The sequence below is a fragment of the Colletotrichum destructivum genome, chromosome 1 (assembly GCF_034447905.1).
Source record: "Colletotrichum destructivum chromosome 1, complete sequence".
In the NCBI taxonomy this organism is placed as follows: Eukaryota; Fungi; Ascomycota; class Sordariomycetes; order Glomerellales; family Glomerellaceae; genus Colletotrichum; species Colletotrichum destructivum.
Window position 1 is genome coordinate 1,781,516 of NC_085896.1, and position 27,400 is coordinate 1,808,915.

General features: G+C 54.5%; 7 protein-coding genes across 7 annotated transcripts; 2 read left to right on the plus strand and 5 right to left on the minus strand.

The window, feature by feature from the left end:
* Nucleotides 1-266: 266 nt before the first annotated feature.
* Nucleotides 267-3,376, plus strand: CDEST_00553 (Putative MFS transporter superfamily). Its single transcript, XM_062916712.1, has one exon. It carries the CDS (start codon nt 1,171-1,173, stop codon nt 3,145-3,147), a length of 1,977 nt encoding a protein of 658 aa, XP_062772763.1. The 5' UTR covers nt 267-1,170; the 3' UTR covers nt 3,148-3,376.
* Nucleotide 3,377: 1 nt separating this feature from the next.
* CDEST_00554 (Putative cytochrome b561/ferric reductase transmembrane, MFS transporter superfamily) lies at nt 3,378-7,281 on the minus strand. Its single transcript, XM_062916713.1, has 2 exons — nt 6,719-7,281; nt 3,378-6,660 (listed from the first exon to the last, which is right to left on the minus strand). The coding sequence occupies exons 1-2, from the start codon at nt 6,867-6,869 to the stop codon at nt 4,223-4,225; spliced, it is 2,589 nt and encodes an 862-aa protein (XP_062772764.1). The 5' UTR covers nt 6,870-7,281; the 3' UTR covers nt 3,378-4,222.
* A 1,045-nt stretch (nt 7,282-8,326) lies between these two features.
* On the minus strand, nt 8,327-9,801 carry CDEST_00555 (uncharacterized protein; the record flags this gene model as incomplete). The annotated part of the gene is made up of 1 exon (XM_062916714.1): nt 8,327-9,801. One exon carries the CDS (start codon nt 9,799-9,801, stop codon nt 8,434-8,436), a length of 1,368 nt encoding a protein of 455 aa, XP_062772765.1. The 3' UTR covers nt 8,327-8,433.
* Nucleotides 9,802-11,508: 1,707 nt separating this feature from the next.
* Nucleotides 11,509-12,403, minus strand: CDEST_00556 (uncharacterized protein). The gene is made up of 2 exons (XM_062916715.1): nt 11,814-12,403; nt 11,509-11,757 (listed from the first exon to the last, which is right to left on the minus strand). Exons 1-2 carry the CDS (start codon nt 12,365-12,367, stop codon nt 11,709-11,711), a joined length of 603 nt encoding a protein of 200 aa, XP_062772766.1. The 5' UTR covers nt 12,368-12,403; the 3' UTR covers nt 11,509-11,708.
* Nucleotides 12,404-13,963: 1,560 nt separating this feature from the next.
* Nucleotides 13,964-16,270, minus strand: CDEST_00557 (Putative glycoside hydrolase, family 5, glycoside hydrolase superfamily). Its single transcript, XM_062916716.1, has 6 exons — nt 15,347-16,270; nt 15,225-15,292; nt 15,120-15,171; nt 14,876-15,070; nt 14,393-14,825; nt 13,964-14,334 (listed from the first exon to the last, which is right to left on the minus strand). The coding sequence occupies exons 1-6, from the start codon at nt 15,809-15,811 to the stop codon at nt 14,267-14,269; spliced, it is 1,281 nt and encodes a 426-aa protein (XP_062772767.1). The 5' UTR covers nt 15,812-16,270; the 3' UTR covers nt 13,964-14,266.
* A 2,653-nt stretch (nt 16,271-18,923) lies between these two features.
* Nucleotides 18,924-19,542, minus strand: CDEST_00558 (uncharacterized protein; the record flags this gene model as incomplete). The annotated part of the gene is made up of 2 exons (XM_062916717.1): nt 18,924-19,128; nt 19,361-19,542. The coding sequence occupies 2 exons, from the start codon at nt 19,540-19,542 to the stop codon at nt 18,924-18,926; spliced, it is 387 nt and encodes a 128-aa protein (XP_062772768.1).
* Nucleotides 19,543-24,415: 4,873 nt separating this feature from the next.
* Nucleotides 24,416-27,399, plus strand: CDEST_00559 (Putative pleckstrin domain, PH-like domain superfamily). Its single transcript, XM_062916718.1, has 2 exons — nt 24,416-26,140; nt 26,207-27,399. The coding sequence occupies exons 1-2, from the start codon at nt 25,632-25,634 to the stop codon at nt 26,919-26,921; spliced, it is 1,224 nt and encodes a 407-aa protein (XP_062772769.1). The 5' UTR covers nt 24,416-25,631; the 3' UTR covers nt 26,922-27,399.
* The last annotated feature ends 1 nt before the right edge of the window (nt 27,400 follows it).

Here is a 27,400-nt window from a genome sequence, read left to right on the forward strand (position 1 = left end):
CAAGGCCTGCCTGCCCGCCTCTCTTCTTTCACCGTTCGGCGTCACTGTGCGATGCCATCGCGACTTACCTAACCTAGGTAGGAAATGCAAGCGGCAGCTTAGACTCTCGGTTACCGGGACTTACCCCTTCTTCCCTCTTCGGAGCCTACGCCGTCTTGCTACCCGTGGAAGATTCTATCAAGTCCACCACTCAACTGGCTTTATCCCAAACGATTAAATACAAGCACTTTCCCCCCTCCACCTCCACCGCTGCGTATCTGGAACCTCACTCACACAGCTTGTATGAACACCTCGCCACCACAACTACCACCCCTAGCAGCAGTATACTAGTGTCAGGCGTGGTGTATGAGCGTATATCCATTCGACTACCTTAGTCTCCAATACACAACGTGCTACTCGCCGGGCTTGCAGACTGGCCCAAAGACGTCCTTGTCAGTTCGTCACCCATCGACAGCTGCATTCTCCCTCGCCTCTTCTTACGACCCCGTTCGGCGGCAATCCACCCCCTGGATTCTCACCAGTGCCACCGGAACCCGACGGCGCATTCGTCTGCCGCTCTCCCGCCACCCGCTAACTCGCACTGACAAGTATCGAGCTTGTCCAAACCAGGCATCTTCTTACCTGAACATTAGGTACATTGGACATTCAGGCGCAACCCTAGCACACCACATCAGTGGGCGGTCCTCGCTCTCATTCGCCATCACCTGCTCTCGCCCGCTCACGACTGCATAGCCTGGGCTCGAATCAGGAACCGACCTGCACCGGTTAGTTGGTCATTCTGCTAGGGCGCAGTTTGTAGCCAGCGAATGACGCAAACTCCTGCCGCCGGCTGTCATCGTCAGAAATCAAATCACCCCGTACCAGCAGCCCGTGTTCGGGGTCTCGTGGCATCCTCCTACTTGACCGCGTGACACCCGCACAACATTTGTTTTTTTTTCGGCCACAGCCGGCCTTTCTCACAACCACCACGCAGCGCATTCGACATTTAAGTACGCTTCTCTCAGGGATTGATTGCTCGACCAGTCTATCGTCTGCTGCCCAGCATCGAAACTTGACGCCCAATTGAACGACCGCTCCCCAGGTTGCCCCGCTAGTGGGCTTGTCCGAATACCATCTCCCGAATCGCTCCATTTCGTGGGTGTTGTAGCCTGACGCCTTTCGCGATCGAACATGCCTTCATCACAATCTCATTCCCCTAGGAAGGGCCGTCCGATGCCCTCCATCGAGCAGAGCACCCAGTCTGCGCAATCAAACCCCAAACAGGAGAGAGGGGTAGCCAGTGAGCGATCGCCATTACTATTCCCGACCAGCGATGACGAGGATGACGAGCTCGCCGATGGTAACTCGTTTCTGGGAGACCAAGAGGACACCCAACAGACCAAGAGCGTCTGGTATCTGATCCTCCTCACCATCAGCATCGGCGGTTTGCAAATTGCATGGTCTGTTGAGCTGTCTAACGGGTCTCCCTACCTGCTCTCCCTGGGGTTGAGCAAATCATTGATGGCCTTGGTGTGGATTGCTGGCCCGCTTACCGGCACGCTGGTTCAGCCCTACGTTGGCATGCTGAGCGACAACTGCCGTCTGCCGTGGGGCAAGCGGAAACCCTTCATGCTCGGCGGAGCCGTCGCAACCATTATCTCCTTGATGTTCTTGGCTTGGACCAAAGAAATCGTGGGCGGCATCTTGGGTTTATTCGGCGCAGACCTCGAGTCTCAGGCCGTCAAAAACACCGTCATCTGCGTCGCCGTCGTGGGCATCTACGTCCTCGACTTTGCCATCAACACCGTGCAAGCCGCCATCAGGGCCTTCATTGTGGACTGTGCGCCGCCCCATCAACAGGAGGCCGCCAATGCCATGGCAAGTCGAATCACAGGCTTTGGAAACATTATCGGATACGTCGCGGGCTACGTCAACTTGCCGACCTACCTCTGGTTCCTCGGCGACACCCAGTTCAAGGTCCTGTGTGCTATTGCCAGCATAGCCCTTGCAATAACTATTGTGGTGAGCACGACTCTGATCAAGGAACGCGACCCTCGGCTCGAGGGCCCTCCAGTTCTGGGCAAGCCCGGTGTCTTTTCCTTTTTCAAGAAGATATTTGCGTCCATTAAGCGTCTGCCGCCTCAGATCAGGAGGGTTTGCCAAGTCCAGTTCTGCGCCTGGATCGGCTTTTTCCCGCTGCTCTTCTACACCTCCTCGTACATTGGCGAGATTTACGTCGAGCCTTACCTGGAGGCCAACCCTCATATGACCCCGGAGGAGCTTGATCGACTTTACGAACGCGCGACCCGGATCGGAACCTTTGCTCTTCTCATCAACTCCGTAGTCAGCTTGCTTACGAACGTCTTCCTCCCATTCTTCGTTGCCCCCACCTACGACAGTCAGCCGATCGGTGACCTCCCGGCAGACTCCGACAGCGCAGAATTTGAAAACGAAAAGTCCTCTTGGCTCGATAAGCTGCAGATTCCCGGCTTCACCCTCAAGCGCGCATGGTTTGCCTCCCTCATCCTCTTTGCCGGCGCCATGTTCTGCACCGTCATCGTTCGCACGGTAGAGGCAGCGACGGCTCTGATCGGTCTGGTGGGAATCACTTGGGCAATGACTTTGTGGGCACCCTGGGCCATCATCAGCGCCGAGATCAGCCGAAGAGATGCAAAGATCCGGCAGGCGAAGCAACGGCAGTTTAGCCCCAGTAGGAATGCTGAGGGTCCGGCGTCGCCCTCCTTGAACTCAGTCGCCGACTCAGACCTGAGTGACGGCGAGGAGACTGACCAGGCAGGTGTCATCCTCGGTATCCACAACATGGCCATCGCCGCTCCCCAGATCATCGCCACCGTCGGCTCGAGCATTATCTTCCGAATCTGGCAGAAGCCCCGCGGTACACCAGGCGACCATTCCATCGCCATTGTTCTGGCACTCGGCGGTATTGCCGTTTTGGTGTCGTCCTTCTTCGTGGCCAGCATTAAAGAGAGCGCATCGATGCCGGCTGACGCCATGATCGTCGCCGAGGAGGGCGAGGGTACTGGGGGTCCGGGAAGCCGTCCCGGCACGGCCCGAAACCGCAACAAGAGCTACGAGCATCTCCCGCGGGCCAGCATTAAGCGTGCGACCCTCACGAGAAACAAGAGTTTTGGTGGTGCCGAGTACTAAGAAACGGAAGGGTACTTGGGTTTTCATTCATTTGGCGCTGGAATTACATCAAGGAAACGTAAAGAGAATGGCCTGAGGTTATTCATCATCCATCAGCCTTGAAATTGGATTAACGACTTTGGAGGCATGCGAGGAGTTCGGACTCATGAAATGACCAAACAGAAGGGCTCTGCCAGCCTTCAATTTCCCTTTCTCTCTCCCCCTTGTTTTTCTCTTTGTTCTTCTTCTTGAGTCGAGATAATATGTTGGAACGGAGTGCATCAAAGGGAACAACAAGACAGGGATAGTATTTTCCCTCTTCACTTTCACCGTCATTGCCTTAGAATGTGGAAGGACAACTAGGAGGAGAGTCATGTTTGAAGTAGAACGCGAGATATAAGAAGCAGCTTAGCCTGCTTAGATTGGCACGGCACGCAGCCGACGAATCCACACCATGAATCAAACGCCCAGTTACTTCAACATATGGATAGAAGTCAAAGTGAGGCCGTATGCAGCAATTTTACACAGAAGCACATAACAGTATAGATGACTTTCATGCATGGGCTGTGAAGGAGATTTCCAATTATACCCATCACAATTACACACTGCGTTACTCTTTCTTTCGTACAGGAGTCCATCAAGAGAAATGCTCGCATGATCCTTCATACATTGATTGGTAGACGCAAAAAAAAAAAAAAAAAAAAAAGCCTGCAATGCCTTTATCTTTGATCCCTTGAACTCGTCAAAGTTGGTCAAGGGAGCACGACATGCTCCAGCTTCCCCCTCCTTGGTGAAAATGCCCCGGGGCACAAAACTCCATAAACTCCTCTCGAAACTCTCGGCCCTGTCGCCACGGGTTGCGATAGGGTTACCGACCCAATGCATCCTGATGACTGTTTCCATGCCAAATCGTATCCTATCGCTGGTTATGCGGTTTTTGATTGATTCTTTTTCTTTTAATTCTGTGCCTATCCTTGAGGGAACTCGCATCAACATCGTCTCGGTCGTGGGCCGTTCTTCGTCTTTCGTTTGTTCGTCATCGTCATCGTTGCTTGTCGTCGACATACTCTCCGCCGTCGTCGTACATTCAATTCTGCTAATCGAACATGTCCGCCCCTGTCGGTCGGCTCGAGCTGCTTCGTCTACGCTCCTGTCTCCTCCTCCGACGGTTATCGGCCGCTGCGGACCCAACAGGGTTAGTCTGGGGTGCGCTGGGCGAAGGGCTCATTTGGCTCCAGGTACCATGAGTATTCTCGCTGCCTATGCTAGAGACAGTAGCGCCGGCCATCGGCGTCGATTGCACCGGCGGGCCTCCCGAGTAGTAGGCCGAGTCTTTTGGCTTTCTGCCCGCAGCGAATGCGGGGTTCGGCGGCGGCAGGGGGTCTCCGGCCTCGACAACGTGCTCCGCTGCTGATTCGGCTCGTCTCTGACTCGAGTCGCGACGGTAACGTCGGCCACTGCCGACTTCGATTCCGGATAAACTGCTGACTGAGCCGCGTCTCCTCCTGCTTTCCCCGCGCCTGTTGGCGGCCGCTTCCTCCTCGGTCAGTCTCCGTAGCGTAATGTTTCTGTCCTTGTCGTCGTGAACCCTGACTTTGACGCTCACAGGTTGCGAGCGCTCCGAGTGGGCGCGGCGGCGGTCCTCTGCCGCTGCAAGCGCACTGGCCGACGCAACTGCAGCAGCCGCCGCCTCTTCTCCGGCTCTCCTGCGTTTGGACGAGTCTCGTCGGTGGGGCCTCCCGCTAGGTGACATGTAGACCTCGCTCTCAGACTCGCGGTGGAGTAGGCCTGCTGGGTCCGGGGGCATTGGAGGCATGCCGACTGGTTCGAGGACATCGTGTCTTGACATTGTTTGCGAATGACCGACAGGGTAAACAGGAGGCCCTCCTGGCCCGGTGTGCATCATCGTTGGCGGGGGTCCCGCAGATAGGGGTGGCATCGGTGGCCCCCCGTAGCCGGCGCCAGCAGGTCGAGGCTCCAGCTCGGAAGATTCGGTCAACTGTGTGATTTCGGTGCTCAAAGCCGACATGGGCGGTCTCGGGCGACGTCCGCTGACACGCCGGGAGCCCCGTCGATCGCGGGAAGGTGATGAGAACCCATCTGCAGTGTACCTTGATTCGGTGAATCCTGACCTCATCTCTTCCTCGTCTCGGATTCTTTGCTCCTCTGTGCGCTTCGACTTGCGGTCGGCCAGCTTCTTGGCAAACCACCCCAGACCCAGGCCGGCCAAGATGCCCTTTGCGGCCCCGCCCGCGGGACCGGCGGGTGGGTCATCTTTCCGTCTGGATGGGCTGACATATGATGAGTATTCCGAGTCCTCGAAACTGTACTGCGAACGGGTCCTTGCATGCGGGGGTCGATTTGTTCGTGGCTCGGCAGCACTGAGAGCTGCGGCTGCAGCTGTTGGGCCTCCAGGGGGTGGTAGGATGGAACCATCACGAGGTCCACGTCTAGGCGGTGGAGTGTCCTCGGTCCAGTCAGTGTAATCGGTGTATTCACTGGTGGCAGGGTAGCTTCGGCTTGGGCGGCGTCTTGGGGTCTCTGCCGAAACCGCCGAGTATTCTTCGTCGTATGGCTGCTTCTCCTTTCGCTTTATGAGATTGGAGACCAGCTTGCCGGCCCCAAAGGCGGCGCCGACGCCGAACAGCTTCGACATGAAACCGCCTCCAGACTTCTTGCCATCCCGTCGGGAGTCCACTTCGGTGAACTTCTCATCTTCGAGGTATGTGTCTGAGCCCCTTCTAGAGGTGAGATAACTCGCCGAACCCCGCCTAGAACCTATCACCTCTGGCCCGCGGCTGCGACTCCTCGACTTGGATCTCTCGCGGCTGAGCTCCTTCTCCTTCTCCTTGGACTTCTTGCGACTGAACAGGGCTGCGATGGTCGCACCGGCCGCAAGAGGCGCCAACCATTTGCGGCCCTTGGACTTCTCGGTGTACACGTCGCTGTAGTATTCCGACCCCGTGACGCCGCTCGGGCCTTCAGAACGGCCACCACTGATGTAGATGTCGCGACCACGATCAGCGCCCTCGGCACGGTAACTGAGAACAAAATAGACGAGCAGAAGGAAAGCGACCCAGAGCGAGTAGATGATGAAGGTCCACTTGGGCGAGCCATAGAGCGTTAGACCGAGGGGAACCTGGATAATGCCGAGGAGCGCAATGAGCCTTCCGCTCCAGCGATGAAACATCTTCCGGATCGAGCGTCCTCGAATGTGTCTCACAAGCCGGCCGCCTATGATCTGTAGCAGAAACATGATGAAGATGGCCAGACCTATAGCATGGTGCGGGTTAGTCAAACTTCGCTCGGGGCCGACGGCGAACCAGCCCAGGGCGAAGACGGCGATAAGCATCAGCACCGCGAGGATGTTCAGTTGCGCGTGATAAGGTATCGCATAACCAGGCTTCGCTGTGTAGAACCGAGCCGTGAAGACGGAGACCGGGACGATAAGGAGGAAGATGATGGCGGCCATGACGCCGTGGGCGAGCACCAGAGTGTGGTACTGGGCGACCGTCGAGAAGCGATTGCCCATGCCTAGGTTGCACGTGTTAGTCGGTTTCCTGAGCCGGTGCACGACCCGACGCATACTGACCATTGTATTGCATCGTCTCGAAGTTGAGGCCGACTAGGTTAGGCAACAGGAAGGTATTCTTATCAAAGTCCCAGGTGCCGTCGCCGACCGACATTGTGTTGGAGTCGTACGAAGCGACCCCCGGCGCCGAGAACCCATCTGCCGGCGCCATAATGGCGACGACGGACAGTAAGGACCTTCAGTCGATGATGCGGTCGAGATGCGGAATGCGGGATACCCGTTTGTGTCTCTTTTCTATCGTGGACGACTCGATTCGGAAAGGGACCCCCGAAAGAATGTATTGTCTTGGAATGAGGTGGCCGGGGAAGGGAGTCCCTAGATATCGGTCGTCGTGTAGCCCGGAGGTAAGTGGGGGATTTCGGTGTTGGTGTTGGTGTAAGTTGAATGTGGTGACGCAAAGAAACTCTGCTTTGCAAAATTGCGAATGTGAACCAGGAAGTCTCTCGAAAACAGACCTCGAGGTGAACTGTCCTTGGAAACCGGGAAATGGGGAGAGGCTACGCAAATTTCTCCCAATGGAAGAGAGAGAGGGAGAGTGAGAGGAAGAGAGTGAGTGAGTGAGTGGGTTGGGTTTGCGCCCTCTGTCTGTGAGCTCACCAGCAAGCGCAGGTTGCTGGTCTGCGCTGACACCTGGAACCCGACCCGACCGGCAGACGTGGTTGCGCGGGGTAACGAGGCATTGCTTGGCGTCACACCCCCCTGTGCTAGCGACCGTCAGCAGTCTATCGATTGGGTGAAGCTCTTATCTGCACGTGAAATGGGTCCACTGAATGACTGGGTTGCCAATCCATTCAAGCAAATGGGTGGCTGGGGTAATTTAGATGAACTGAACCCAGGCGCAGCTTTGTCTTAGGGCTCTTGATAGAACTTTTTTATTTCTCCCCGTCGAGAATCGAGATAGACATTGTGTTACTCGATACAACGAAACGTTGGGAACTGAACAGAAGTAAGGTGCCTTCCAGGCTGAGGAGGGGGAAATGAGTCACCCGTGTAACAGCATACTCCCTCGACCGCTTCTTATTCTTAGCAGCAAACAAGTGCAGCCCAAGACTCTCTTTCCCTCGTCAGTCAAAGCGGCGTTCCACAGTCGGACACGTCAAGCTGCACAAGCGGCAACGTTACCCAGCCTCGACCGGCTCCGTTTTCCCAGCCATCCAATTCGCATCGAGCCTTTTTTCATGTCACAAAAATCCTCAAGGCTGACATCCAATACCCCTGAATACGAGCCGTAGACCCCCCCGGTTGCATACCCTCATACTGCAGTCACCGCCCTTTTCCGCGATCCTGTCCATAAACCCGTCGTGTACGGGCCGGTCCGCTTCTTGCGCTTTTTAGCCAATTTTCAAGGCATTCATTCGTCCCCGTCTGGTCTCCACCGAGCTGAGTTTGTTTCAGGAACAGACACGGCGACTCTGATGTCATGAAAGAAGTCGTCGCAATTCGTGGAGGCTCTTGGATGACTCGACCGAGAACCCGCTGTTGGGCACGAACGGATACTGCGTACCTATTGGTCCTGGGCCATGGACATGTCACGAATCCTCGCCAGGAATCTCGTCTCGTAACAGTCCCCTTGACCCTTGAGGGTGCGTACGGTCAACGTCGAGTAACAATTTGCTTCCATTTTGTCATTCGGAGTTGCCTACACTACCAGTGCCAGCACTACAAACATGAGGACGGGGAAACCACTGATACACCCACTGCTTGGACCCGCCCGATCAGTGGTGCCCGTTGGAGCTCCCGTTCGAACCATGCCCGGGAGCCCTTGCCAGCACGCTTCCGTACCTCGAGTAGTCGTCCTTGGGCGAAGGGACAAAGTTCTCGGGCTTTAGCCCGGCACTCGACTCAAACACACAGATAATGTCCGACCCGCCGAACAAAAAGGTCGAGATCTCGTCGCCCTTCTTCAGCTCTTGTCCCACGTGCACCGACAGCTTGACCGACGAAACCATGGCCATGCCGATCGGCAGCACGGCCACCTTGCCGAGCACCGGGTTCTCGATGACTACCAGACCCCTCGTCTGCAGGAATTGGTACCCCGGCGAGTCGGGCGCCTCAGGCCTGCACTTGGGGTCCTTCTCGATGTCCTTGGCCGTCAGGAAGAGCTTGCGAATGGGTCGGCACTGTTGGTCCACCTCGAGGTAGGCCGCGCCCTGGATGTTCTTGGCTTCGATGACCTTGCCAGAGACGGGCGCGTGCTGGCGGTGATAGTTGAACGTGTTGAGAAACGCATGCATCCACACGCCCCCCTTGAACTCGTCTGCGAACTCGCTGCCCTGCAGCAACGTGCCAATGGTCCAAGGAAGCCCCTTGATCTCGATGACGCCCGTGTCCTGAATGTTGACGATGCTCTGGTTGGGGAGGGAGTTGTCGTAGGTACAATCCGCAGGGTAGGTGATGACTCTGTCGTCGTCCTTGTCGGCGATGGGCCGCATGTCCTCTTTGAGGTGTCGAGAGAAGAAGTCGTTAAAGGTGTGATACCCGCCCGGGGGGATTACCGCCTCGTGGAGCGCATACTTTGGCGAGTCCACAAAAGTTTGGAACGTCTTCTCGTTGATCGACGCCGGCGTGTCCATGAACAGCCCGATGAGCTGCGCAAACACCACAATCCAGCTCGACAGCGGGCTCAGGGGCTTGCCCACCGAGCTTGGATGGATGGGCGTCTGCAATCCCAGCAGCGGCTCCTGGTCAAGGATAAAGTAGAACAGACAGAGGATATCGTAAATGTCCTTGGCCTCGACGTTCTCGGTCGGCGTCCACTTGAGCATCTTGTTGGCGAAGACGAAGAAGCTTTGGGCGTCCGATATCTCCATGTTCTCCATGAACTCTGGGACCTTCTGCTTGGCCGACCGAACGGCCCTGGTGAGGTCTTCGGACTTGACGAGGGACATGAAGAGAATGATTACCGGGTTGAAGTGCATAATGTCCTGGCTGCCGACGGGCTCGTTGGTCATCGGCGGCAAAGCCTTCCATGATTTCCCCCTCGTTGCCCAGCCCGGGACGGAGCCCGGCAGGGCGACGAGAGGGTTAGATGGAGGCGGCTGGAAGCCGATCTCCTCGTCGGTGGCAGTGGGAAGGCCGGGCATGTTGATAGTGCTAGATGGTTGTTTTGCTGTTTTCCGAAGAAGAGAGTGCTTAAAAGTCTGCTTGAATCTGAATGGTCTTTGGCACTGGACGGTTGAGAGAGGTCTGGCTACAATCACTCGAGCCGGGTAGTTTAAGCCGCTTTATAGTCGGGGCAGACGGTCTCTTTCCATACGTCGAGCTTCAGCCCCAAAGATAGGAGCATCCCATTGTTTCCATGTTGAGGTGTTGGCAAGACTCAAATGATGATTGACGGCCCGTCAACCCAGCCGCTCCGCATGTGGAGATGGCGTCAACAGGTTCGGTCGACTGTCTCACAGTCACTCCACGTATCCGCAACCCCGCGCGGGTGTCTCAGTACTCCCGTCTCAGCACTCGCTCAAGTGTTTCTAGATCGAAGCACAAGACGGGTATGCCAATTCAGACCGGTTGCTGCCAGGCTTGATGGAGCACGGTTAGGGCTTTTTGCATGCCAAGCCGCCAGATCTGTCTTGTACCTGGTCTCAATGCTGCTTCGTCTGGGCGACATCACTTCTCATGGCAAGGGACTCTGCTGAGCAAGTAGTTCTTGCTCTTTTGATGGAAATCCAAACCTTGGCTTGTTCTTCATGTTAGTTGGTAGGCCGTAAGGAGCTTTAGGTCACAAACTCCAGACTGGATCGACACCTTGCCCTGAGAATCCGGCACCCAGAACGGCTTCATTTGTTGGCCGTATCACTAGTTGGCCGGCTGTGACTGTTGCGCGAAAGCGGGCACCAATGAAGCATTGATGTGGGCAACGCAACCGACAACTGACAACGAACGAACACAAGATGGCCTTTGGCCTACTTCACTCAACGGATCTCTTTGGTTCTCTCGGCGCCGTCCACGTTTGCGCCGTCATTTTCTCTTGTCCTTGTCTCGCCCTCGAGTACTTTTGGCATATGTCCATGTCCATGGCTCGAGGCGAGTATCTTGACGACGAGCAGAAGCAAGCGGGTTGGCGATAGCGGGACACAACAGAGGATGTTGATACTGGCAGGATAATGACGCAGTGAGGTGCAGATCTCTGCATTCCATATTCGACCAGGCTGGAGAGTTGATCTACTATAGCACATCGTGGCATGCCACCCGCAGCCGCCAGCAAGGGGGTGTTACTGCACCTGCATGAATCAGGGGAGTCACGAAGCAGGAAGAAGCGGACCTATTTCCTCGCCCATAGAAAGAACTCAAACCAAGACGGGATGGTCCGCAGTTAGGAGGGAGGTTAACGGTCTGCAAATCCATGCAACCGTGTAGCTTTGATGCCGCCAGCCAACGAGTATGCTCTGCCAAGCCTCTCTATCACCACAACCGGCGAGACAGCCAGAAGCAGGTCTCAAATCTCCGCAATTTCCATGGAAGCGGCTTCACCGCATCGTCAAAACATGTTACCAAATAAAGGCGTTAGTGTCCTTGAGAGGGAAATTATACTGCCTTGATTCGAAAGAATTGAATGGCTGCAGGTTTGGCTTTTGGGACAGGCAGTCGAAATAGCAGCAATCATCAGATCTATATCGAAAGTTTTATCTTCCCAGCATTGCCCAACTCAATGCTGAAAACTTCTCGAGAACAGGGAACATATTCCGTAAGCCGCTGGCACTATTGGCTCAAGTCTGAAACCCCTCGACGGTTCACAGGAATTCAAGGAAGCTCTGCAGCTTGAAGAATCAAAAATACAGTTTTATTATTACTATTAGGTATTGTGAGGTTTGATATCCCCAGCCACGGAGCCTTGAAACTCTCAGACGAGGAGTGGTGGTGGGTTGTATGTTTCGTGATTGGTGAGGCTGGGCTTGATCTCTAAGCAGAGCTAGAGACGAATCCGGGGTTCTAGCTGAAGGCATTATGGCCGTACTCGTGTCACGACCGGCAGTAGAACCGAAAATATTCAGGAAGACGAAGCCCATTCTCTATAAACATCGACGGCGGCACAGGTACTGTGGATTCGTTAGTACGTTATTCCTTGACGTGAGTTATAAACCACGGGTCTTACGGGTTGGACGCAGCACCGGCCGTGATCCAGACAAGAGACTTGTAGTAGTAGTTGCCAACAAACGTCCAACAGATGTGCCAGCGGTAATACACCTCCTCGGAGAAGTGAGGGTCGTTAGGTGTGGCCCTGGAGTCGTCGGCGCGGGAATGGATGAAGAGCTTCTCGTTCTCGTCGAAACCTAGATTGAACAGAGCTCCGTTGCCGGGCGAGAAGATGGGAATGGCGCCGTTGGAGACGAGCTGCAGGTTGAGCTCCATGCCGGAAGAGACTGAGCCCGCGCTACCCAAGGGCTGATTCCAGGTCAGGGCACCGAGGGCGTAGTCCCGGAAGTTGGTTTGGGTCTCATTGAGGAAGTACTGCGTGTGCGTGGCGGGGCTTTGGCTCTCCGGACAGAGGCCAGCTTGGGCGGCGCCCGAATGGCAAGATGTGAGGTAGGTTTCGTCAGAGCTGCTGTTGCGAGGTGTGAACTTAAGCCAAAAGGGCTCGGTCTGGTTTGTGAACTGGGCGGTGGCCAGGCTGGCGCCCAAAAGGGCGAGAAGGGAAGTGCACTTCATCTTGATGGTCGTGGAATTATCGGATGGCCTGTTGAGAAGTGGTTGAGAGTGATGATACTAAAGAAGATGAGCCTGTCTGATTCCCGACCTTGGGCTTTATACTGATTGTCGAAGCATTCAACATACCTTGACAGAATCTGAGATATGACGTTTCGCGCCTCGAGTTAGATTATAAACGATAGGTGGCGCGGGTCCTTGCCGACGACGGATGCATATGTGCTTGTAAGAGGGCAGAGCGGCGTAGTTTATGACCGGGACATCTATCTGTCATCCTCCTTCCTGTTTTTGGTTTCGTACTTTCCCTGCACTCCGTTGTGTCTTTCCTGACCTGGGTCCCAGATGACTGAAAGCCCAAGGAAAGACATGGTGGAGAGACGAGAGAGGAGAAGGGGAGACAGATGGCTGGGGGAGCCGCAACTATGCCTGCGGAACTCCGCCGAGCTACACGCAAGCGGGCTCCTGACTACCTAGTAAGTTTGGTGTCGCCTCATGAACGCGAACTGGGCCCAGCAAGAGGGTCGAAGGAAATACTTCGGCAACGTGTTGTCAATCATCACCCACTATTGGGATCCATTGATAGGCACGAGGCAAGCGCAAATGGACCAGTAAGGGCAGGGTCTGATTTGCTCGGTGTGGCTGAAATCTGGGGAAACCATCTCGGCCTTCACGGTTGTCTGATTTGGATCGTCGTTCCCTTGTTCACAGGGTGACACTGCGTTGAGCGAACCCTCCACCGACACTGAATAATCACATTCTCGGACAACAGGTTTGACTATGTCCACACAATGATGATGATGTTGAGTCTGACTCGACCCAGAAATCACACACCCACAGAAACCGTGTAACCTTAGTACGCGGGTCGATCTCCAAGTTTCCGGCCATGGGTCGATCTGGAGTTGATGAAGTTGATGAACGGAAAAGAGGAGCAAACCAGAGGTCTAGAATCTCATGCGTTTCAACGAGCAAGCAAAAGTGGCAAATGCACATCTTGGTTCTCCTCCTTGATTGTGGAAAGAAACTTCAAAATACCCCTCATTCCTGCAATGTGTGGATTGAGTTGACTGTGGTGATTGTGAGCCGGGACGGATCGACGCCGCATGCACGTCATCAATGATGGCGGTACGCTTCTTAGGCTGAAGCTCCAATGCAACCTTTGCGGGTATCCATCGTGTTCTCGGTAAGATATACGGGACATTGCGGATTTCCGCCTCAAATCATGTGATTGCTCGTGTAGAGTGCTGGTAGTCAATAGTCGGGCGAGGGGTGGTATGGAAGGAGGGATGTGAACAAAGGAGAGAGCCGTGTGTAAATAAGACATGACGTTGGAACCAACGCGATTGTGCCGGCGGTCCGCTCGAACATCTTGGCCTATTCCGCCCAGCTTGATAGGCGGAGCCCCAGGAGGGGGCGGGGGGCATGAAAACCAAAGCTGTATTGGGCTCAAGAGGATCAAGAAAGCTTTAAGCGAGAGAAAGATCACGAGGGGGGTTCAACTTTGCTGCAGCACGGCGATCGCCCGTATAGACGGCCTTTTGTCACCGGTCCTGCACGCCACAACAACATCACGTTACCGTTGCTGACTAGAGACCAAGAAGGGCCGAGTTCTTGTTGAACGCGGGCAGGGCATCATGGCTGCTAGTCCTACCAGATAGGCCAGCAGAGACACCGAAAGGACCGAAACTGCACGGTTCTTTGCGGGTTCTTGTACATAGTTCCGTTGGACTCTAATAAAATGTTTTGAATGGATGGGTTGCGCCGGGACGTGCTCTCGTAACAGTATCGATTATGCGTGCTAGTATCTCCAGCGAAGCTGTTTGTCATGGTTCGAGCCCCATTAATGAAGTCATATCGTCCACCCCATCCAGGACACGTCCGTCATCATCGTCGATGAACTACACACTAACCACAAACACCTGAGTTTGCAATCGAGTTCAAATCTCTCGGAACAACTCCCGCAATCACGGCATCTAGGATATCGTCAGCATGTGCATCACCAACCCTCGAAGAGGGGAGGGCTAAGCTCACCTCTGTAAGACCACCGATAATCATTAAGCTGCGCCTTCCACGTCCAAAACACCCACCCGGCGGTCGACCTCTCGTACGCGAGCACTTGGGCCGCGAACCATCTTCTGTAAAAGTCCTTTTGCGTGTTGCGGTTCCATCCGTCCGAGCTCTCGATCTCGTCGGGCGGGCTGATGCTCCACTCGCCGACGATGGTCGGTCCCGCGGCGTCGCCGTTGCGGTTATCGGCGCACGACGTCGAGATGTAGCTCTCGTGCGTCCAGGGCACATCGTTCTTGTTGGCCCACTTGAGGTAGCGGTGATCGTCAAAGGCGGTGAAGTAGGTGTCGTCAAGGAATTCAACCGGATTACCCGAGCCCCAGAGCGACGACATCATCTGGATGTGGACGTAGTTATTGGGCGTCACACCGAGGTCTTGCTCGACCTTGCGGATGGCCTTGGAACGAGTTAGCTCTATCGACGGAAGTTATAAAAGCGCTGACCAACGTTATAGGCTTTCTTGTAGAACGTGCTACGGAGGGATTGCACAGATGAGTCCCAGTTGGTGGGCTCGTTGACAAGCTGGATAGTGCCAACGTTTCGAAGCTCGCTGTGGTCGTGGGCAAGCTTCCTCAGAAACTCAAGAAACTTGATAGACCGACCGTACTGGTAGTCGTTGTAAAAGCCCGGGGACTGAGCAAACTACCAAAACGTCAGAAAATTCCTGAAGGGTGACAGAGACTGGTTATACCTGGCCGGTGAAAGAATTTCTCGCAACTTGGGCTCCTGGGGCACCGTGCTGGCTTTCGAGTTGTTTAGTCGCACACAGCAGTCTCAATAAACCGGGGGTACTCACTCCAGAATGATGTAAAAGCCACGATCACTGGCCCATCCACACAGACGGATCAAGTACTTCAAGGCCCCCTTGATCAAAAGGTTAGCGCCCGCTTCAGCTGAGGTTTGGAACGATATACACACCCTTGGGAAGTGCTCCGAGTTCTTGTCGACCAACGACTCGTCAAGCCAGTAGCCGAGGGGAATACGAATGGTGTTGATACCATACCCCATCATCTCGTCGAGATCGCCCTCGGTGATCCACGTGTCCCAGTGCTTTTGGAAAGCCGCATCGGATCTCTCCTGGCCAGTGTTCATCACGCAGTCGAACTCGGACTGCTGTCCGCCACAGCCGATGTTGTTCCATTCGCCGTTGGCGATCCATGGCTCGAAAACGAACAGCGAGCCCAGGTTCACGCCCCTGATCTTGCCGGAGGCCGTCCACCAACGCTTGCCAATGTCATCTGAATCGTCCCTGGCGCTGGTGTTCTGCGAGTCGAAAAGACTGAAACCACGGGTGTCCAGCAGCTTCCTGGAAGCGTCGCTCGGCAGCCACGCGTAAGAGAGGTGAGCGAAGGCAGCAAGTGCCAAGAGACTGAGACGGACCATGTTGGCGGTTCTATGCCTTGGTGAACAGGCTATGGAGAAAGGCGTGCAAGGGAAACAGAACAGGTGGGATGGCCAGCAGTCTTAACAAGCTTCTGATGTCTAGAGCCTTGTGGGCGGGAACCATGATCCCAGCGTCCGCCGACTGCCCGCCGAAGCCATGGAGTGTGAGATTGATATCGTTCAGGGGCGCAGCCGCGATGGGGTAGCACCGAATGCATCGAGGTCAAGACGCTAATGCAGATGCTGATCATGGACGGAGGGCTGAACCTCTGGAAAGCCTCTCCAGTTCTCGAGGTCAAGCCGGTGCTGTTTTGGCCGGCTGGGTGTCTCGTCAGCACCTTAGCAGAACAAGCTATTCTGTGAGGCTATTTTGGGAAGGCATAGGGATTCCGACATGGGACGGACATGCGTGCATCCAATCTCGTCCCAAGCGGTGACAGGAATTGGTGCCACCGTCGACGTTCCTGCATGCAAAGCCCTCAGCTCCCTGAGCCAGCCACAAAGCAGGGAAATTGACGGCTGCCTGGAGATGGTCTCTAGCCCCCATTGCCTCATCAAGCTATGCTCTGCGGACGGGTTGCTGACTGGCCTGCCTTGGCTGCAGTGAAGGATCAGACATGAGACGGCTGGTCTCGAACGGTGCTGGCGACTCCTCCCCTTCGAGGTTTAGCGCCAGTTGCCGAACCTGGCAACTTTCGGATCATCTTGCGGGGGTTCGGTCACTGTGCATGCATGTCCTTAGTCATGAACCAACAGTACAGCCGACGCTGTGGTTGTTTTTGGAGCGCTGAAGGCTGCTGAGTTGACGACACCCACTAACTCACAACACCACGTTCTACGCCCATAGCTTCCGGTTATTGTGCGGTTTTTAAGACTGCAAGTCTTTCTATGTTATCGGCTGTAATACTCTGGGTATTCGTTTTTCTTGTCTTTTTTTGCCTCTTTTCTCTTCTCTTTTGGCGTATCCTAACCGTCATCAGAGAGGGTTTGGGGAACTCTGCATCACGACCGGCCGAAACACACACTCGCCTCTAGACGTCGCCATGGATCGTAGGGAGAAGGAAATTTGTGCGGAAATAGTTAATCCTCACCTGGGAGCGATTTTGAAATGCGGCGAAATGCTCGGATGCGGGTTTGATTTTGCAAGGAAGACGCGTCTCGTCTTGAAGGGTGACTGCTGTCTATCCTCAAACGCCCGGAGTTAAACGTCTAGAGTTGAAGGTCTACCGGCTGTTCACGACGGCTCTAGTTTCATTGTTTTAAATTCCAAAAGCTGATGCAATGTTCAGTTGAAGCTCTCCTAATGTTGACTGACCTCCGGGGTAAGTCCTGCGGCTGCCTAGTACGACTTGAAGACAGTCTGAAGAGGATTTACCCGGTAGACAATTAATATAAGAGAAGGTACTCTTTACATAATTACAACAGAGATATTTCCCCGGGAAGAATACGTGCAAATAACAAAGACGTGGTTTGAGTAAACTCCAGGGGACGGACATAAATATAGCCAGCACATAACACCAGCCATGTCGTTGTTGTCGCTTCTCCCATCCATCCACGTCCTCATCCTTACAAAAGGAGATGATGGATATCAGGCAAGCAATGCTGCTCTTGAAAAGTCTAGGTTGCAACGTAATTTTACGTCCCCCTGGATTATTCAAAGCCGGCAGATGGTCGGTATCATCTGATCCAAATGCAATGCCGACTCACCGAAGGCAACCAAGTCGAGGACACGAGACCGAAACTGTCTCAAATCGGAAGAGGGAAAAGCTAGGATCGTGTTGTACTCGCTATGATGGCACCGTAGAGATGGCCTTTGGTGTTCAGGCAAAGACGGTACAATGCAGCTATAGAGTTCTTCCATATGGTTCCGTGACTCCGATAATGATTTGGCCCAGTCAATGGATATTCTACATCAGTATTCCATGGCCAACATTCCCTCTGCGAGGACATGAATGAGTTCATGTGTTGGCCCCAAAGTCTTTGTCGACAAATCACGAAGAGAATTCCCAGATGACGACCCAAGTATGGCAACATAGTAGTACAAGCAAGTCCATTGGAACCCAAACATATCCTGGTTACCCTGGCGTTTCAAACGGAAACAGCAAGCGCCCTTCTGGTCTGACCAACTTCCAAAGCCGATCAATCTTCTGCTCTCGACATCTTTCGTTGCAAAACAGAGGGTGAACCACGGTGTCCTCGTCGAACCAAATACATTAAACGGCGCTGCCGACCGAACCTTCTCTTGACGTGCATGTCATCGAGGAGGATGAGCAGCATCACTGAGGCCAATGCCTTATAAGGGACCGGGAATGTATCACGGTCTAGCTAGTGTCGGTTGTAACCATGGTCAAAGAGTGCCCTTCGATACCGACGGTATGGTGTTTGTCTCTGGGAGTAACACAATGTCCTGAATGGCCGGGCGGTCCTTAAGAGCAGGTGTCGTGTGTTGCCTGTTTCTCCCCCGTCTGGCATATTCAACACCTCTTCAACACCTCAACTTCCTTGGTATATTATGAAACTCGCATGCATATAATGGAAAGCATGGCAGGATAGCAATATAGATTAGACCTCGTTCATTGACCTCGATGCCCAAGTAGCGGTGATACTTGTGTTAGGGGCTTTGTGGGCGGTTACACCCCAGGCCGCATTATACGCGGAACGCCTCTGGATTTCTGCGTCCCCAACCGTCGTCCAGTGTCTTCGGTGTAGTATCTACATCCTAGTTATCGACTCTATGACGTCCAGATGACAAAAGTAAGACGGATCCATTACAAGGCAAGGCTCACAGAGAAACCACGAGGCCTCCTCGCGTTGACCTCCGTTTTGCTTGCCAGAAAAGGAGTTTGTCGTAAGCCTTCCTGTGTAGGCCTCCTGTTCATATTCAGCGCGCTTCGCGTCCATCGTGAGCAACCAACGATTACTAGTGGAAGCAGACTGACATACGTCTCCCAAACCGGGGAGAGCTTCGCGGACTGGATATGAAAATCACCGACCCGTTGTCATACAGTAGTCGCATTTCCACACTGTAGTCACGTGTAATATGGAAGAGCATGCTCCAACATGAGGCTCGCTGTGAGCCCTGCTGCGGGTCTGTTCGTGGCTGTCACACCTTTCAAGGTGCTGTGTCCCTCACACTACAGTGTTGTTCAACCAAAAAGGGCGCCATAAGTACTGCCTTGGGCTTAGGCGTGTACACCTGTGGAAATCGGATCCGTATCGCTGAACGAAACATGTGACGAGATGCCAAGGACCTTTTTGAGGCTCGAGTTGCGATGTACTTGATCTGCAAACCCACTGGTGTCCCATCAGCGATGATCCTGCGGTAAACATGAGGAGTCACAGCAAGAACGGTAGTTTAAATAATCAATGCAAACTTCCAGGATCACTTCCTTGTCCAGCTGAAGCAAGCTGGCTAGTTTTACTTGCTCCGGTTCCGGGTCACCATGTCAAAGATGAATGGGCCCGGCGTCAATGGACAACCTACAAAGGCTCTCGCGAAGAAAGCATTCGTATAGACGCCACTCCGGCCGCTACTCAAAATAAAACCACGTTGTCATTTCATTGGAGTAGGCCAGTTGGCCGCTTGCCAATTTCGATTTCTCGTTGAACAAGCCATGTCGGTAGGGGAGGGGGCCGCCAAAAGAAATTCGAGACTGAACGTTATATAGACAGCCCTGGACGGCCTCCTCAGCATGGGGTTTCCAGTATGCGGTCCCTTTCAAAAGGCTCATGCTCTCGGCGTCGTCTTTACGATGCCGCTGTTTGTCGTGGTGGTTGGACCACTCGTGCAGGGTCAACTGACAAAGGGACCATGGAAAATTTTCAAAAGTTCGTCCACGGTGAACAATCACGAGTTGGACTTCGTCGCCAAGGTCTCAGGCGCTGACGGTAGGCCGTCGATAGGCGCTTGTCTCCACCTGGTCGTACAGTCTCGTTTGGCGCAAACAATGGAATACGTAATAACGCCTTTAGCACAAGTGCGCCTGGAGCCAACGTGGCCAAGTTGACAAGTCACCAGCGCTTATCGACGCACGCTCGCTCGTTTAATTCTCTATCAACTGCCAGGGTACAAACACAACGTATAACAACAAGGGCAGCGGGATGCATTCGGTGTCGTAGACAGACAACTGCAGTCTTGGACTCTTGGCTTTTAAGTCTGGGAAAAGGCTGGCAGGGGGTTCCCCATCCCCACTCGTCACGTCAGGTAAGCTGTTCGAGACTCCAAGCTGATGAAAAGGAATAATCCACTTGGATAGATGGGGCTCGCGGTGAGGCTGAGTTCATTACTCCTCTTCCTTTCTACCGTTCATCGGCGGGCTCGGTTCGGGGCCACAAGCCATCCCGTGCCCACGGCTTCCCTTACGACCTTCTCGATTGAGATGGTGGTTACCTTGATATCTATTGGTTGGGTGGCTCCTGTCCCTTGATCTAGAGCCATCCATAAGATGCCGTCTTTGCCGACGACCTCCAGTGTCCTCCGATGTCAACATAATGGAGAGAGAGTAGGAGAGAGGGTAGACAAGCCTGTAGTTTAGTTAGGTTGTATTATTCTCCGACGAGGTTTCCCTCTTGCATGCAACAAAAGCGGTGCTGTGTGCAGATACATGTCGGACGCCCTGGGGGCGTGGCACGCCGAGAGGTGTGAGGGGGCTGAGATTGGTTTGGACTGACTTTGCTTGCTTGTGTCACCTAGAGTGGATTGCAAGCAGTCTCGCTGACAATGATCAAAGAGCCAGCGAGTGGCAGATGAGGAACTGCCGGTGATAATCAAAGATCGGCGGCAATAAGAGCGGCTAATCGGACGGCACATTTGTGACAACAAGGCTCGTCTCGGTCAAAGTTTACCTTTTCAAGCGAGCCGATCGGTAACACCAATGTCCCCCCCCCCCCGGGCGGAGCTTTCTCCTTCTTTTGTGGAAAATGGCCATTTTCCTGACGAGGACGTAGTCAAGCACAGTCGCACCCATGGCTGGTAGACGATGCCACATACTGTTGTCGACTTCAAGAGTCTACCGGCCTAAGCTGACCTGTCAAACAAGGCGGGGCAGGGCGAGCGTTCAGCGACAGCGCAACAGCCAGCTGGATGGTAGGGCGGCGCGGAAATGGCGTTCACTCAAGCTTTCCAAGAAAGTTCCAAGAGATTGGGCGAGGCCGCTAGAGGTTGGGAGCGCGGGTGTGTGGCACTGGGCTTGGGTTGGAATCTTAGCTGCACAGACACGGACCGGACCACTAGACCGTCAGCCCGCTCTCGCTGATACGTGAATTCCTTGACAGGCCCGACGCACAAGATCAACCTTCCAAGGCCGCGGGCAGAGAGCAAGACGACATTTAAACGGCGAACCGCTGCTACAGGGTCGAATACTGATATATCATATGGTAGCGCTAAGGGTCGTTTTTCTGGGGAATGGAGAGCGAGGAGGGTCCAAGCACCCTGGTAGGCATGGCGTGATGGTCGGGGTAAGTGTCTGATGGCATCAGGGCATGTTCAGTGTCTTACAGACCGGATATCGCGGAGAAAGCTCCGTTTTGCAAAAAACCGCACGTGGGAGAACGTTTAGTTAAGACCGAAAGCCGTGATCCACTAAGAAAGGGGGACCGGCGAATGGCGGCGACCCCATCTCACCTTTCACAAAGGGCTTGATGGCCTGCTTCGCCCAGTCGTTCATAGGTACCTAGTTGGAGTTTGGCTTGTCAAGCGCTGTCGGCTGGCTGACAAACTAGAAGCGATTGACCGGGGGGCTGTATGAGTGGTCACCCAGCGAAGGGAACGGCCGAGTAGGATCCACTTGCAAAAGATCCTTCGAAGGGGGATTGCCACTGAACTCGGCCAAGAACAGGAGACCCGAAATAGGTGTTAAGTGTGTGCGAGGGTGGCAGGTTGTTCGGGCCAGCCGCCGCTCGCAGCGCTAGCTGTTTGTCGGTTCGTGTTTGCCTCCGCCTTCCCATCCTGCCGTCAAGCCAGCAGGTTGCGCGTGTTCAGCACGCAAACTATCAGAATGTGTCTGGTATTGACAAAAGACACGGCATCTTGACCCGTTTCAGCGAAGGAGGTCCAAGCCCCGGAGACAGGTCTCTCGGCCGATTATCGTGTCTAAGTCGGCTATAGGGAGGATCGCCACGCCACGTGCGTCGTGTTTAGCCATTGCTGCCGTTTTGTCGCCGCGCTGAGCCATTCCCTCGCGAACCAATGCGATGCCCTGCAATGTAGAGGCAAGAAGCCTTCGAGACATCACCGTGATGCCGTTGATGACGACGGAAATGGGGGAAGGCCGCAGAAGACGGTTCGAGAGTCAGGGGGCAAGCATGGCGACATGGATGAGGGAAATGCTTGGTTGCGCGGCAGGAGGGCGGGATAGGTAGCGGTGATTGGGGAATGGTGAATGAGCAACGAGCGTTGGATGGGAAATGGACATGCCGGCGGATATCTGAACCTGTTTTGTCTTGGCCTTGGTGTCAAGGGTTTGGGGCCACGGTGAGCGCGGGAGGCAAATGCGTGTGTGCATTTATTTGTCTGCATTGTACGGTATTCGTTTATGTGAGCGAGTTAGGTGGGTAAGTGTCATCGTCTGTCGTTGTCTTGTTGGATCTCATTGGCGGCCAAAGTCGTTCGAATGGTTCTTTTCAGTCTGTACAACTCTGCTCTTGTTGTTGCTTAGAAAGCACAACAGTGTTACAGGCATCAATCAGCATCCGGGATGTTGACGTATTGATGCAGAGGACTCTTTACCTATCTTACCTACCTACCTGAGGATTCGCACTTACTTGCGGCAGTACCTGGCACCTCTCATGGCAGAAGCACTACAAGTACACTGCGGAGCCCCATCCCCTGCTTCAGCTGGAGCCCACCCACCTGATATTTAGCTTGGAATTTACCTGAACCCGAGGGGGATGGACTCCGTTCAATATGAGGTATACCGTATCCACGGCGAGTCGGCAAGTGTCAGTTTTCGGTCTGGTTCCGCACGGATTTGGTTTATTTCCGAGATGGCCTCTGGATGGAATGGCACGCACACCAAAGTACCTACTATGTAAGTAGATATGTACGGAGTACCTAAGGAGCAGAGCAGAGGCACACAAAAAATAAAAATACGTTGCGGCGACTTTCTCCGGGGTCGCAATTGGGAAAGTCTGCAACTACTTGTTTACATTGATATTCCTACTCACCTCCTGGCATCTCAGCGAATAGAAATTCAAGTGTTTCTCGCCAGGACCTCTTTTACTTATTTTTTTCTCTCCGTCGGGTCGCGTCCGACTCGTGCACGGAAAGTGGACGCAGGAGAAGGCACAGAAGGCGGGCCTACGCTGGGCTAGACCCCCGCCTTTTTGTGCCGTGATGCCGTAGCTGGTGCCATCGGGAAAGCACCCATGAGCCAGCTGACCTTTGTGGCTGGTACCTTCCCAGCATAATAAGGAAGGTGAGTACTTTCAAAGGTTCCCAAGGGGGGAGGGAGGTGGTTCGCTCAACAGAAGTACCTTACCTTCCCGTGCTGACCTTCGCCCGGTGGTCCTTTTGGAGCTTGAACGCTGCAGCTCTTTCACCAATAGCCTCCTTTCCCGTCCAAGAACTTTTCTTTCCTGCCTCCTGCGGCCTGCCTGTCCACTACAATTTAGAGGACTTGCATCTGATACATTGCACCTCGTGCTTTTGCGTCCTGTACGCCTACCTCGACTCATTATCCCGTCTTCGTCGAATCGTTGATGCACTGGCCGCGCTCGGTCCAAACAGTGTGTAGTGGAAGACCAACGGACATGTTGCGTGGGCAGAATCAACCCAGTCTTCATTCATATTGACAAGATACGGTATTCTGTATCTTTACAGTGACGGCCCACTACCGTCTGGCAAGTCTGTCTCCAACTTCTGGGTTTGAGCAGGTTGCATCAGCGGCCTCGAGGCCCAGAGTCCTCGAGTCCGCGCCACCCCTGTCGTCGCATGTCGTTCACCTCCCAAGAATGGTTAGTCTTGTTGACAAAAGGCCTCGGTCCACTCGGTGCTGTTGTTGCTTTCAACCTTTTGTAAGGGCCCTTTTGATTTCCCAAACGGATGAACCACTGGCCAGTCAGGGGCCAAGAATCACTCATGGACCAGTGAGCACCGTAAGTTCGTCTTGACGATCATCGGCACCGACATCGCCCTAAACCTGCGCTTGCCATTGCTTGATGGCCACCTCCTTGTCAACCCCATCCACCACCACCACCACCACCACCACCACCACCACTCGCCCATCTACCGTCTACCGTCCGCTGTCTGCTGTTTGCTGTTTGCTGATTGCCTGCCTGCCTGAACCTCTAGCAACAATGAAGCAAGCGTACTAGGAACATTCTCCAAGTACTCTCTCCAATACCGCCTGCTTTCAGCTCAACCGCGTCGTACGAATACACACATACAATCGCATTCGTGCGAATCCGCCAAATCGCCCCAAAGCAGGCCAAGCACATCTCAAAGATCTCGCGTCCTGTACGTACCTTCCTTACACCCCCCCTCGACCAGGGGGGCATTGCTACGTCTACGCCTGCCGCACGGCCGGAATCCGAGCCTCCATCTCTTTTCTCCTCCTCCTCTCCATTATCAAATCGCCCAATACTCGCAAAAGGTCCGACAGGCACCGACTGTGTTCGTAGTGCGCGCACGCTTTCGCATGGGGAACGAGAACCACGATTCGGTCGCACTCTTGATCCCTTCGGCACCTCTTTCTCTGGGCTCACACCTCGGCGCCCTTCCATGACTCCAATCCATCATCCGTCTCTGATCACTACCGCTCGTGCGGCCCTCAGGAAAACACCAATTACTGTACACGCTCTTCGCGCGCCTTTGGTTTCTGTTACCCTATTCTATCTCCATACCACGCTGCCCTTGTCGGCGACGCAACCGCCTTCCCACCCGTCGCTCTTCAACAAGCCCTGTTCCTGGCCTGAACCGACGTCCGATGCGCAAGAGATCCGCCCCCAGAGCCAAGTTTCCCCTGCGGCCCTTGCCATTCAAGCCAGACTTACTGCCCTTACTGGGCTGTCCTGGGCATCATCGTCTCCGGCCTCTCACGCTTCTTCGGCCCTGCGTGGGGATCAGTCCCCTCACATCCGCGTTGCATGGTTTTCATCATCGGGCTTCCTATTCAGTCCAACCTTGTTAAGCGGCTCTTTCGCTGGCACACTACTCGATGACTCGACGCCTCCCGTTTCGTTTCACCCCTCCCGCCAGCCCAAACCAAACTTGCAACCTAGCCTTTCCATCCTACCTCGTCTCTCTGGTACGGCTCTGCTCTGTTCTGCTCTGTTCTGCTCTGTTCTGTGCGGTGCCTACTTGTATCGCAAAGCGCAAACGGACAACTGACGTTGACCGCCCGGTCGTTGGAGCGAGGCGCACTTGGACCTGTCGCTCACTGCCACCGCTTTCTCGCTTCTCGGCACATCACTCGCTCATCAGTCCACCCTTTTCTCATCACCGCACCACCGAGGGCTCCAGTCCTTCTCCATAACGACGCATCCGTTCCTGACTGGATTAACCCACTCCCCCGATCTCATCTCATCTACCGGTCTCGTTCCAGGGCTCTTTTGCATTTGTTTTACGTTACTCTGCCCCGTGCGGCCCTAAGACAGAGCCGCCGACAAAAGGTCCTCAACATGAAGATTTGCGGGTCAGCATAACCCCCGGGCCAAGCACATCTCGTGAAATCCCCGTCGTGAAGGGAACCCGTCCGAGACAGACGCACGGGAACGGGCCTCTGCCTCCGCTGCCACCCGCCGCTCGGTGATCCTGGCCTGACACGAATCGCTTGTTGCCGGCTAGCTATACACTCCTGCCATATAAAACCTCTTCCGCCCCATGGATCCCCGCAGCCACCAACGCGGAAATGGACCATCTACTACCGATGCCCAGCCGCCGCCTCTCCGGCGGCGACTATCGATGGAGGAGGATTACTTCTATCAGGAAGTCATGACTTCCCCTTTCCGACGACCTTCACAACCGCCCCCCTACGAGCGGGACGCCAAACCAAAACGACCGTTGGCCGGCAGAGACGACGTCCAGCATGGAATGGAGGAAGGTCTCCCAGGCTATTCGTGCGACATCGAGCTGGAGGGCGTATGGGTGAAGAAGATGGAGATTGAGAACACCACAAAAAGGGCCGAGGATCGGAACTGGCACACAGCCTTTGTGCAACTACGGGGTACCGCCTTGAACTTCTACAACGTGAAGAAGGACTGGGGATGGGGTAGGACAAGGGACGGACCGACCATCTCCCCAGACAACCCGCCCTGGGTGCGGAAAGCCTCTCTCGACAAAGCATACAGTCTCCAGCATGCAGACGTCGGAATTGCTGCCGACTACAAGAAGTAGGTTGCCCTGGTTCTCAACCTCATCCCATGCCAAGACCTGCCAAGAAACTGACTCTCACACAGGAGGCGATATGTCATCCGTGTCAGAGCAGAGACGGACCAGTTTCTCCTCTCATGCATCGAGCTGAGCACCATGGTGAAGTGGTTGGAAGCCCTCTTCGCCGCCATCGATGTCGCCGCCCCGATCGACGACCGTGACTACCCTCGCGATCAGAGCATCCCCCGCATTCAACGCATCCGCTGGTTCCGCGGCCAGACGCCAGCGCAGACGAACAACTATCCCGTACCGACGCCACGCCCACTGAGTCCCGAGCTTCGCCGTGTGACCTCTGTCGAAGTTTCCGAACCTTTCCCTTCATCATCCGTGATGGAGGCCATCTTGGATGAACCCGTCATCGATGAGAGCCCCATTGGCGAGGACGGAACTGCTGTCGTCGACACCGATTCCATGTATGGTCCGGGGCCCGCTCGGAACGAGCAAATCAGCAGCCGATTATCGACGACGTCGTATCCCAACGAGGCCATCGACCCAGACACGGGCAAATGGGCACCCGAGCACCAATGGACAGCTGCCCATGACTTGTTGTATGCCAAGCTTTGCTACTCGGTTCTCTTGTTCAAGAGCCCACGGAAGTCCAACTACATAATCAGCAAGGGAAAGCAATGGTTCGTGGACTGGGCGACGGGCCGCATGGTCCGGGTCCTGCCGCCGGCATACGGCGAGATCGACTTCTTTGGCCCTTGGCAAGTCATCCACACGGAAAACAGGAGGATTTAAAGGGGTTCCTACCCCTTCCTCACTTCTACTGCACATATACATACCCCGTGCTCTCCACAACGAGAGCCTTTTTTGCATTGTCACGAGGAAGAATCGCAAGATTCAACGACACGAATTTACCATACCCTGAAGCGGGGAAGACGGTACGGCGACCAAAACAAAAGTTGGGTGGGACGGCGCGGCATTTGCATTTGGACAGTCGTTTCTCTCTTGCTCTCCATGTCTTATTTTGTACCTCTTTTTTTGTCCTCCATGACGGGCGAAAACGAGAGCATTACCAACTGTGCATAACATTGGGCGGAGTTGTCGAAGGCAGCAAGCCAATTTTTTGCTGCCACTTTTCATTTGCCGTTTTGATTGTTGCATTATATGAAACTCTAGCGCGGGCATCGCAAAAGCCTCGACAGCAAGTGTGCTCGTTGACGTTGGGAGATCTAGGCTCCTGTTGCTATCGCCACAGCTAGTCTCCCAGCACTCCC